This window comes from Salvelinus namaycush, chromosome 6 (assembly GCF_016432855.1).
Source record: "Salvelinus namaycush isolate Seneca chromosome 6, SaNama_1.0, whole genome shotgun sequence".
Taxonomy (NCBI): domain Eukaryota; kingdom Metazoa; phylum Chordata; class Actinopteri; order Salmoniformes; family Salmonidae; genus Salvelinus; species Salvelinus namaycush.
The window spans coordinates 37637184-37650056 of NC_052312.1; the positions used below are offsets into that span (position 1 = coordinate 37637184).

Here is a 12873-nt window from a genome sequence, read left to right on the forward strand (position 1 = left end):
CCTATACAGCCTATAGGTTAAGAAGAATATACACTATATAGTCTATGATTAGGCTGAGACATTTTTCTTCTTGTTTATTTCTACCTTGTAGCCTAGATGCTGTAAAAAAAGAAACATTTAGTTGGAAAATATTAAAGAAAGGTGTTTAGACACAGCAAGTACAACGCAAACATTTTTAATAACGGAATAGGCTACATCCATTTAATTTCGTATGTATTCGTGAGTCTTCGTATGGGTTCGGAGAAGCCCAGGAGAGGGAGTTGAGTCCGAGCCGCACTGTTCCCTAGGTTGCATGTGACTAATCGAGTTTGCAGTGAAGTAGGCTACAATTCATTCCTACGGAATGTTCACCTGAGAGAGCGAAAGCACTGCAAAATAACAGGTGAGTCTTATTAGAAACGCATGTCACTGTTATAATGGTTCACTAAGTGATTCATGTTATTTCCAATAAGTTACTTTAACATTTTGGGGGAGAAAATACAACTTCTAAAAATGATCGACTTGTTGTGATTATATACTGGAGCACCAACTTTGCTATGAGTTATATATAGTTCAAACCCTGTTTGTATATGGGAAGGCTAGTTTGTAAAAACAATTTGATACACTTTACATACGGATAGTAATTTCGAAATGAGGTCGTTTCATTGAAGTTTGGACCACATTTACACTAACTGTGATTCTCCATTACCTGTAGACCGAGTCGTTTTGAGAAATGTGGTGCCATTAGAAGCGAAGGACGATTGCACGGTAACCTGATTAAAAACGGAAATTACAAATTCACTGCTGAAGGAGCGTAGTTTACAAACTTAGTAAAGCCACTGGTAAAAAACCCACACATTCAAAAAGGAACATGGCAACGGGTGGATTTAAACCAAATGCACAGACAGACTTTCTGGAGGAATGGAAGGCTAAACGGGAGAAAATGAGGGCAAAAATGCTTGGGGACATCGCGGTGTGCACTGGTGGTATTGTCCCTGCGACCCTGGGGAGCCACAGCAACAAAAGTGAGATGCGCAATGCTACCTCGAGCACCGAACTTAACAACAACGGCAACCCGGACCGCGGGACATCATACCCCATGGCTCGCTCATCATCCTCCTCAGCCTTGAAGAGACCTGACGATGACCCACACCCGACACCAGCCGTCAGAGGAGCGGATACACCAGGGAGTAACCTGAAGAAGACACCGCAGCCGGAGAAAGTGCCCTGCACCCCACAAGAGTCCAGCCCCACTGCATGCAATGACCATGGCAGTGACAAGGAGAGCCCCTCACCCAGTAAAGGCAAAGAGAAGAAAAACAGTGGTCCAAGCGCCAGGAAGGGGAAAGGACAGATAGAGAAGAGAAAGCTGAGGGAGAAGCGCAGATCAACAGGTGTTGTCAGCATGCCATCCACCGAGGTGAGTCCAAGCTGTCTGTAACTTTCATTTGTTTACAAATCATCACCTAGTTATTAAGCATGATGCATGGTGTAGGATGAGACTGTTTACACTCTGTGCTGGCAACCTGTAGGCCTATGCGAGAAATAAAAGTTGATGAAACCACTGTGGAAAAGACGGCATTAAAGATGGACTTATCTATCCATTAGGTTGTGTTATTATCGTTATGAAACAAACATTTAATGTACCAAATGGGTTGGATGTTTGTGGGAAAATAATGGTTTGAGACTGAGTAGCTTTAATGACTAATGAGAAGTATTCAAATGGGGTTATAAAACGTTCTTCTGACCTTCAAAAGGCCTACATAAACATGTCTGTTCCAGTCGAGTGTTCATGAAGAACTTCTGTCTAGCACAGACATGAAAAAGTCTACATGAGAATGCTGAAAATGTGCAGAGTGAGCAGTATCGTTGTTATTGCACTTAAATCATGTCACAGCCTGGCAGCAGGGACGCTGATGAAAGCTTGTCAACCACCAGTCCGCCACTCAATAATATGTCTGTCCTGTTATTCTAAGAACGTCCACCATCAGGGAAATTATATGTATACAGAGCCTTTAGAAAGTATTCACACCCTTTGACTTTTGCACATTTTGTTGTGTTACAGTCAGATTTTAAAACGGATTAAATTGAGATTTTGTGTCACTGGCCTACACACAATACCCCATAATGTCAAAGTGGAATTATGTTTTTAGAAATGTTTACAAATTCATAAAAAATGAAAAGCTGAATTGTCTTGAGTCAAGTATTCAACCCCTTTGTTATGGAAAGCCTAAATAAGGCTAAAAATCTGCTTAACAAGTCATATATTAAGTTGCATGGGCTCAATCTGTGTGCGATTAATAGTGGTTAACATGATTTTCGAATGACTACCTCATCTCTGTACCCCACACATGCAATTATCTGTAAGGTCCCTCACTTGAGCTGTCAATATCATACACAGATTCAAGCCAATGCCTCGCAATGAAGGGCACTTATTGGTAGATAAATAAAAAATCTGCCATTGAATATCCCTTCGAGCATGGTGAAGTTATTAATTACAGTTTGGATAGTGTATCAGTACACCTAGTCACTACAAAGATACAGGCATCCTTCTTAACTCAGTTGCTGGAGAGGAAGGAAACAACAACAGTTTCCCTTACCATGAAGCCATGATAAGGGAAACTGAGGATGGATCAACAACGTTGTAGTTACTCCACAATACTAACTTAAATGACAGAGTGAAAAGAAGGATGCCTGTACAGAATACAAATTTTACAAAACATGAATCCTGTTTGCAGTAAGGCACTAAAGTACAACTGCAAAAAATGTGGCGAAGAAATTAACTTTAATTCCTCAATAAAAAGCATCATATTATGGGTATGCTTGTCGTTGGCAAGGAATCCAGTGTTTTATAGAATAAAAAGAAACAGAATAGAGCTAAGCACAGGCAAATCCTAGAGGAAAACCTGGTTCTGTCTGCTTTCCAACAGACACTGGGAGACAACATTGAAAGTTCCTGAGTGGCCTACTTAGTTTTGACTTAAATTGACTTGAAAATCTATAACGAGACTTGAAAATGGCTGTCTAGCAACGATCAACAACCAACTTGACAGAGCTTGAAGAATAAAAAAATAAATAATGTGCAAATATTGTACAATCCAGGTGTGCAAATCTCTTAGAGACTTACCCAGAAAGACTCCCAGCTGTAATTGATGGCAAAGGTGATTCTAACAGATTGATTCAGGGGTGTGAATACTTACATAAATGAGATATTTCTCTATTTCATTGTCAATAAATTTGCACAAATTTTAAACATGTTTTCACTTTGTCGTTATGGGTTATTGTGTGTAGATGGGTGAGAATCTTTTCGATTTAATCCATTTTTAATGTAGGCTGTAACACAACAAAATGTGGAATAGGTCAAGGGGTATGAATACTTTCTGAAGGCACTGTATAATGGGCATGTTTTATGATGTTGACACTGGCTCAGTGCCTTGAAGCCACAGAGTGTAGTCTACATATTAGGGGTCTGGCTCTTCTGACAGCTGCCCAGACCCAGAGCATGCTGCCGACTGTGGAGTTTCACCTGGAGGTTGACCAGTGTCTCAGTTGGCTGGTGACAGCCTGTTATTAGGCGGTCGGCAATGCCAATCAAGGAGTGTGAGAAGCTTGTCAGAAGCCAAGCCGTTGGTGCTAGGTTTCAACCCCACAGATCATGCCAAACTATGTGCGATCATGCCCCATGCGACAACATTGCCTGTGTTTATTGCGTTGCATCTTTCCCATGGTAAATCTAAACCCTGACATCGCGATCGCTGTATGATTTGAACCCTCTTCACACAAGGCCCCTTGTGTTATGAATTTTATTGAAAAGGTATGCCGGGGCATAATCAGCCTGCATGTTCTGTGGGGCACAATAGCTGTTGAGGGGGTTTCAGAGCAATAGGAAACCCAATCGCGCCACTCTCCCTATGATGGGCTGATAATGGCTTCACGGTTAACCGAAGCAAACACTGGCTCTTCTGTGGAGTGTCAATCAGGACCACCTCCTCCATTCCAGGAAGGTGTCTCGTTTCAGCCTCCCTGTCAGTTTCACCCTCTCTGACGGAGAATGGTATGTGTCTACTGGCTGTTGGGGACCTCTGACCTGCTTAGCAAATGCTTACTGAACGATGAAATACTGCTTAAGTGATGTGTGCGTTTGTCTCATTCGAGGTGAGTACTCACTCAGACAGCGTTATCTTCAATCTCGCTCTCTCTCCTTTTCTCTCTCTCTTTAGGGTGTGTGTGTTGTGTCAGTGGTCCGTTTCCTGTTGGCCTCACCTTGGCTTAGGCCTAGTTGATGAGCCTCATTGTCTGGGGCCATCCATGTTTTATGACCAGCAGTGTGTTATAAGGCTCTGCTTGGAGACTGAGTTGCTTTCACTCTGGAGCGTGAACTTTGTTTCATGTGGCGGGCTGGATCTCTCTGATCAAGGCTGCTGCTGTTGTGTCTGGAACACCCAGGGCCATTCGTCAGTAGCAACCGCGAACAGGCGGTATGATAGGGCAGGCTACACATTGGTGCCAATTAGCACTGGGCAATTCCATGGTAACGGCATACGCTGAGACTCACATTTCTTCACTTTAAAATGTATACCAAACAAAAAGCATTGATTTCAAAGTTTAACAAATCATACAACTCTACGCACAAGGGCTACTTTTAACGTTTTCCACAGGAAATTTTGCAAAAACACAAAATTTGCATCAGCACTGTTTCCAGGAAATATTTATTTATTTATTTTCTGTGTAAATTGTTCCAAGTGTGCATAGAGTTGTATGGTTTGTTAAACTTTGAAATCAATGTTTTTTTGTTTAGCATACATTTTAAAGTGAGTCTCAGCGTAATTCCGTTACTGTGCTAATAGGTAGCTTAGCGATTTTAAGAGCGCTGGTCCAGGAACCAAAATGTCACTGGTTAAAATCCCAGAGCCGACTTGTTAAAAAAATCTGTAATTGGGCCGTTGAACAAGGCACTCAACCCTAATTCTGCTAAATTACTAAAATGTCAACTGTAAAAAGGAGGAAAGGGCCGAGGGTATAGCCGAGGGGATTTCTCAGAGCTTCTTCCTGGTTGCTGTTGAATCACTTTTGTGTAGTTTATGCATATCTGTCATGAGCTAAGAGAAGTGTGTCTTCCCTGTACATAATCATGCTGATATCTTTCACTCCACGGACAAAGCAATGTGATTATAACATTTGTTTTCCAATGAGAATCTGCATCAACAAAGTGCTAATAAATGGAAGGCCCATTGCTTGACAGTTGGCTTTGCCTCAAAATGTTTAGTTTGAACCCACAGTTTCTAAAGATCCATCGGATCATATCTAGCTCTGGATATATGCACAACAGGCTCTCTCCAGGTGAGTGAGTTGAGTTTTATCTGCAGACAGACCACAAATGTATTTCAAAGCCGTCATGCTACAATGACACCATCTAAACATCTGTAAACCCTCTTGAGTGACACACCGTCATGTTGAAACCCAGTTTTTCTTCAGCATCACTTGCTATTGTTGTGCTTAAAGTAGCAGTGCTGTCAAGGAGGGGTAAAGCAGAAAATATGGTATGTGGTGAGACAGAGTTTTGCCCTATAACTACATGAACTCCCCCCTCGACCTGTACTGAAGCCCTGGGGAATGTAACATTGATGTGATAAAGTGGCCTGGCTCTAGTTTATATTTTTATCACCCCTCTTGCTTTCCAAAAAAATCCTGGTCAAGCCAGTCTGACTCTCACAACCAGAAGGTGTGGGAATGTACACACCTCACAGCACAACGCCTCTCCACCATGTGACCTACTTGTTGTGTGTATGTACTGACATGTACAGTACCAGTCAAAAGTTTGGACACACCTACTCATTCAAGGGTTTTTCTTTATTTTTACTATTTTCTACATTGTAGAATAATAGTGAAGACATCAAAACTATGAAATAACGCATATGGATCATGTAGTAACCAAAAAAGTGTTAAACAAATCAAAATATGTTTTATATTTTTGATTCTTCCAAGTAGCCACCCTTTTCTTTGATGACAGCTTGGCATTCTCTCAACCAGTTTCATGAGGTAGTCATCTGGAATGCTTTTCCAACAGTCTTGAAGGAGTTCCTACATATGCTGATGTAACGGATGTGAAATGGCTAGCTAGTTAGCGGGTACGCGCTACTAGCGTTTCAATCAGTTACGTCACTTGCTCTGAAACCTAGAAGTAGTGTTGCCCCTTGCTCTGCAAGAGCCGTGGCTTTTGTGGAGCGATGGGTAACGACGCTTCGTGGGTGTCAGTTGTTGATGTGTGCAGAGGGTCCCTGGTTCGCGCCCGAGGTCGGGGCGAGGGGACGGTACTAAAGTTATACTGTTACACTGAGCACTTGTTGGCTGCTTTTCCTTCACTCTGCGCTCCAACTCATCCCAAACCATCTCAATTGGGTGGAGGTCGGGTGATTGTGGAGGCCAGGTCATCTGATGCAGCACTCCATCACTCTCCTTTTTGGTCAAATAGCCCTTACACAACCTGGAGGTGTGTTTTGGGTCATTGTCCTGTTGAAAAACAAATGATAATCCCACTAAGCACTAACCAGATGGGATGGCGTATCACTGCAGAATGCTGTGGTAGCCATGCTGGTTAAGTGTGCTTTGAATTCTAAATATATCACCAACAGTGTCACCAGCAAAGCACCTCCACACCATCACACATTCTCCTCCATGCTTCACGGTGGGACCCATACATGCGGAGATCATCCGTTCACCTACTGTGCGTCTCACAAAGACACGGTTGGAACCAAAAATCTCAAATTTGGACTCCTCAGACCAAAGGGCAGATTTCCACCGGTTTAATGTCCATTGTTCGTGTTTCTTGGCCCAAGCAAGTTTCTTCTTATTATTGTCCTTTAGTAGTGGTTTCTTTGCAGCGATTCGACCAGGAAGGGCTGATTCACGCAGTCTCCTCTGAACAGTTGATGTTGAGATGAGTCTGTTACTTGAACTCTGTGAAGCATTTATTTGGGCTGCAATGTCTGAGGCTGGTAACTAATGAACTTATCCTCTGCAGCAGAGGTAACTCTGGGTCTTCCTTTCCTGTGGCGATCCACATGAGAGACAGTTTCATCATAGCGCTTGATGGTTTTTGTGACTGCACTTGAAGAAACTTTCAAAGTTCGTGAAAATTTCCAGATTAACTGACCTTCATATCTTAAAGTAATGATGGATTGTAGTTTCTCTTTGCTTATTTGAGCTGTTCTTGCCATAATATGGGACTTGGTTTTTTACCAAATAATCTTCTGTATACCAAACCTACCTTGTCACAATACAACTGATTGGCTCAAATGCATTAAGAAGGATACTTTAAAAAGGTACACCTGTTAACAAGGCCGCCCGCCTAGCATCACTACTCTGGACGGTTCTGACTTAGAATATGTGGACAACTACAAATACCTAGGTGTCTGGTTAGACTGTAAACTCTCCTTCCAGACTCACATTAAGCATCTCCAATCCAAAATTAAATCTAGAATCAGTTTCCTATTTCGCAACAAAGCCTCCTTCACTCATGCTGCCAAACACACCCTCGTAAAATAGCCCAATCCAACCAACCTCATCTCCATATTTTTTTCCTGCTTTTTTTGCACATCAGTGTTTCTACTTGCACATCCTCATCTGCACATCTATCACTCGTGTTAATTGCTGAATTGTAATTACTTTGTCACTATGGCCTATTTATTGCCTTACCTCCTTACTTCATTTGCACACACTGTATACAGATTTTCTCTTGTGTTATTGACTGTACGTTTGTTTGTACCTTGTGTAAATCTGTTGGTTTTGTCGCACTGCTTTGCTGTATCTTGTCCAGGTCGCAGTTGTAAATGAGAACTTGTTCTCAACTGGCCTCCCTGGTTAAATAAAGGTGAAAATATATATATTTGAAATGCATTCTAGGTGACTACCTAATGATGCTGGTTGAGGGAATGCCAAGAGTGTGCAAAGCTCTCATCAATGCTACTTTGAAGAATCTCAAATATAAAATATATTTTGATTTATTTAACACTTTGTTGGTTACTACATGATTCTATATGTGTTATTTCATAGTTTTGATGTCTTCACTATTATTCTACCATGTCGATAATAGTAAAAATACAGAAAACCCTTGAATGAGTAGGTGTGTCCAAAATTTTGACTGGTACTCTATGTGTAACTGATAGATGCGTGCACACACACAATACATGTTGTTTTTAAATGCATGTAAATCGTTGGCGTCGGCTAATGGGGATCCTAATAAATCAAATCACACATCCTAGCACGGCAGACCTCTCATGCTGCTACACTTTCTGCCCGTCCTCTGTGAGCTGTATACGTTTTTGCTCCTCTGCTTCCTTACCTTTATGCTGTGGTACTTTCTCTCATCCATCTGTGTTCAGTTTCCCCCCTCTGAAGATACCTCTCCTCCTGCTGTAGTACGATCATAAATTATTCTGTTCTCAAGGCCTCCCACAGACTGCAGTTATGGATGTCATTCACTTCTAATAGGCATGAAAGGAATGGCCAGGGAATGTTTTGAGTAGCAGTGCAATAGGGTGTTATTTAATTGTAAGGTAATTAGGTAAAATGTAAAGCTTTCTATACATTTGTTTTAAATGAATGTAAGTGTGCCATTGGGTGGAGCCTGTTTTACTTGCTCATAAAACCTTTCCCAAACAAGGTCACATCACTGGAAATACCATAGGGATTGGATCATGGACTTGGATAAGCAAGGAATTATTTGTGCATGGTTTTGGGCTGTTGGTGGAACAAAATGAATTTGTGAAGTTATGTTACTCTAATCCAAAGAGCGTTTAAATTATTATTATTTTTTATTTCCAGGCTCCTTTGCCAGTTATGTGAGTTTACAAGAACATTTGACAGGTTGACTAATTAGCAGGAGTTGTTGATTGTTTATGAGGATATCTTTCGCAAAATAAGTTAAGGGGGGTGGGACTAATAGAAAGAAGTCCCAATAGAGCTGTGTGGTGAAAGTTAGGGGAATTCCACAGGAAGTTGTAGAGGAGAAAGATTGTGGAACTACTGTTCGCCTTGTTCCATGACATGGTTACCAGGTAGGCCCCTAATACAGGGGGCACCCGAAGTTCTCTCAGCACCTCATAAAACACCCCGCTCCCGCTAATGGGATGTGGCACATGGTTTTGTGCATGTTTTTGGAATCTTGCGTAAACGACAGCTCTCATTAATGTGCCCTCTGACTAGGTGAGGCCCAGTGAATAGCTGTCCATTACCCTGTCAGGGTGAATCATATCACTTAATCAGACCAAGGGTATGTGAAAACTGGAGCCTTCACTCAGAATACAGTAGTCCCGGCTGCTCCTCTAATGGCCCTCTGGCTGACCTGGTCTCTGCTTACTCCCCACATCCTCTTTGCTTGTCACAGGTTAATAAGCTCACTTTCTGGCAAGGAATCCAGTTTTAAACGTTTTGTAACAAAACACGATCACAGCACAGGAGTGTTTTTTTTAATAATGTATGCATTTCAGCAGGCCTGACAAGAAAATAGCCTGCCTAATTTGGAGTCCTGTTCCGAATGTGTAGGTTTGAAGAGTGTTCTGTTCTAACCCAGGCCATAGATTTCTCTGCTGTAATTGAGTCAGTGCTCTTTAGTTATGAGGCTATAGGAGCTCCATGTGGTAGATTATTATTGTCCAAAAAAGAATGCTCCCTTGTGCTGCCTACCTCCGAGAATGCAAAGCTGATTGCCCAGGGTCAATAGGCATTGACGTTTGGAGCACGTGTCTGCTGAATGAGTAACAACCCGTTCCCTCCCTTTATCACAACAGAACCACACAGTCTTGGTCCCAATGGACAGTAGTATGCCGGAATCTACCTTTTACAGAGACGCCTGTTTGCACATTTTGTTTGCGTGAGAAATTACATGCTCCTCTGTCACTGCTTGGATGACGCAGTGGCTGTCTGACTGGCCAATCATTAACTCGCAATCAAAACCAGGACGTGCAGCAATATGGGAGTGTTCTTGGTTACTTAATATGGTGTTGTTGAGGTTAATGTCCTACTGTGTTGTGGAATGTGACTATGAATAATGAGTCAGCTGTTCTAATAGTAAATCATAGCGTGACTGATCTTCACTCTTGGTGTGTTGTTGACCCATACTTTAAACTTTTCGTTGGACACAAACAATTTGGTACCAATTCCCCGCGAGGCACTTCATGATTTACAGTAAGACCTAGAGTAAAATGCCAATGCTTTGGAACTGTGTCACGGAACATGGAAGCCTTCTCCTTTGAACTAAATGGGGATTTCTAAGTCGTTGTCTCCCCTCGTTGAGGTTAACACCTTCATAATCCAGTAGCAGATGTGGAGACAGTGATTTCCTTTAATCTGTCATACGTTTAGGCTTAAGTTTTCCTTTTTCCATATCTGTCCCCTCCAGTACCAGCCATCACGCTAACAGTATTAACATGAACTGTTGCGTGTTATTGTAACTGAAATGTCCTGCCCCTGATATCTACTAATAGCTTATGGTTTCACACGGACGCATGGGGTAGTGGTTTTCATGCCTCCCCTTTGGAAACTGCCGCTTAGCCCCCCCCACTGTGTTCTTGTGGAAGCTTGGGCTGCCACATTCAACTGCTGCATGCAGAGATCCCATAGAGAGATTCAGTGGATTGGGGTTTGTCTGCTGATCAGCTTGCTGATTGACAGTAGCTGTGGTGTGTGTGTGTGTTCCTGCATAAATGTAACTTATTTGTTGGACATTCCTGTGTGCTTGGCAGCAGTGGGGGATTTGTGAGTCAGCTGTAATCAGGCCACTGCATGATTAGGCATTCAGGAGAACTGTCTGTTTCGATTCATTACAGAACAGAATAGTATGCGGCTGCTACTTCTGTCTGTCTCTCTTTCTTTCTCTCCTCTTTCTATGGGCACGGAACGAGTTGTTTTGGGATGTTCTTCTTGGTAAAACCTTTCTCTTCATTTTTATGGATGAGCTCTTATAGATGATATGTCAACATACAGTGGCTCTAAAAGAGTTCCAGAGTGTTATGTTGGTACTGCACACACAGCTAGAGAGATCCAGCACCACCACAGGCCAATGGGTTCTCTCTCCTCCCATTATGGCACTATGGTTCCCTGTCAGACTTTGTCCCCTGATAAGCGTCAGCAGAAGTAGGCTACGGTATCAGACACGGCAGCATAACAATCTAGCTAACCAAGGTGATGAATAATAAACATGCAAATCATACGTCATAAGTCTTTGCTCTTTTCATTCTGCTTCACCATGTGGATAAGGGGGGGAGAGTGTCTTCTGGGTGTCATAGAAACACCTAGCTGAGTGTGGGAATACGATTGGTGATCTACAGGTGGAGGCTGTCAGGAGTGTTTGGCATTCCACTGTATGCTGCTGGGAGGACGGTTGGGTGGGGTGGGGGGGTCTTAAGCCTAGCTCTCCATCTTTAAAAACACATTCACTTTACATGCATACCTGAGGAGGCTTAAGTTGATTTGTTGGAAGCCGGAGAAATGGGAGGAATTCATAATGCTTTGAGGAAATGGAATATTCTGACTTGACGTGCATGTTGTTAGTGTGGCTCATCTTGTTGATTTATGGAAAATACACCCAGGCAGGCTCACATCAAAAGAGAACCAAATGAAAGTTCAGGAAAACAGCTTGAGAATGTAGCCTATAAACACTCTAAATCGAATGAAAATGTGGGTTCAAAGTGCCTGTGGATGTAAAGCCTTGATCTTTAAGTTGTTGAACCAAACAAAGACAAATTCATGTGTTTTAGAGGATTAAAGTAACTACATGCCATCCTACCCCTGGCTATAAAGCTGGAACCTCATTCTGTGTGTTTGTGTGTGAGTGTGTCCTTCCCCTACTGATGCTGTTGTGGGTAGACGGAGGGCCAACTTAGCTGTGTTGAACTATGATGCATTACTGGCACTCACGTCACAATGTCCACAACAGACCAGCGATTGGCTGCTACTGGCAGCATACCTACCTTCCGCGCATCCCATGTGACCCACGTATGTGTTCCCAGGTGGCCTTCCAACCAAGACGCCAACCTCTCACATCTTTCCAGCAAGCCTCTGGGGCACTGGGATGCTGTCCAAATCCATGTTTTTATTTTTGTGCTGGAAGCCCCAAAGACTCCGTTATGTGGATCATGCCAGCCATGTGCTATGGTCTGGAGGAAGGCTTGGTTTCCTCCCTGAGACTGCTAGGAGGCGTACAAGGCCCAAAGACAACAGAGACATGGAGCAGAACACCCGGATTAGTAGTCGCCCCATTGTTCCAGACCACTTGCTCCTGGTCTGGCCCGCTTACACCCCTCATTGCTTACACCCCTCAGTGACATCCCGTCTTAGAGAACGGTTGTGCGCCCACGGCGACAATTAACCCAGCCGAAGGTTCCATTCTTCTGCTATCAGAAGATTGCTTTATTTATTTTTTTATTTTTCCTTTATTTAACTAGGCAAGTCAGTTAAGAACAAATTCTTATTTTCAATGACAGCCTAGGAACAGTGGGTTAACTGCCTTGTTCAGGGGCAGAACGACAGATTCTTGCCTTGTCAGCTCGGGGATTCGATCTTGCAACCATTCGGTTACTAGTCCAAAGCTCTAACCACTAGGCTACAATACCGGTATTGTACCCGGTGGCCTTAGGTGACACGTGGCCTGGCATGAAAAGTAAACACGGTGCTCTAGAATCACATGGGCAGATGCATCAACAAACCCTGTGTCAGTGTCCCCAACCCGGAGCTGAGGAATCTTGACAATATGGACACGCCCTGTCAATAGGCACACTTTCCTCATCACACGTCCTATCAAAACAGAGCAACCACGTAGCCTACAGTATCTAGGGTCATTCTGTTTACTCAAGGCTGGTTTATTACACCCAATTGCATGCGTCTTGGCATTTAACA

General features: G+C 42.9%; 1 protein-coding gene across 3 annotated transcripts in view; it reads left to right on the top strand.

Annotated features, from left to right (window-relative positions):
- The first annotated feature begins 256 nt into the window (after positions 1–256).
- The window catches only part of LOC120049963 (PRKC apoptosis WT1 regulator protein-like), a 76874-nt gene continuing 64257 nt past the window's right edge, over positions 257–12873 (top strand). For 2 of the 3 annotated variants that reach the window (XM_038996499.1, XM_038996500.1), the window contains exons 1-2: positions 257–382; positions 695–1399. In XM_038996499.1, coding sequence (XP_038852427.1) covers positions 851–1399 — 549 coding nt within the window. In that variant the 5' untranslated portion in view covers positions 257–382; positions 695–850. The remainder of the gene's footprint in view (positions 383–694; positions 1400–12873) is intronic. The other variant, XM_038996501.1, reaches the window with a different exon arrangement.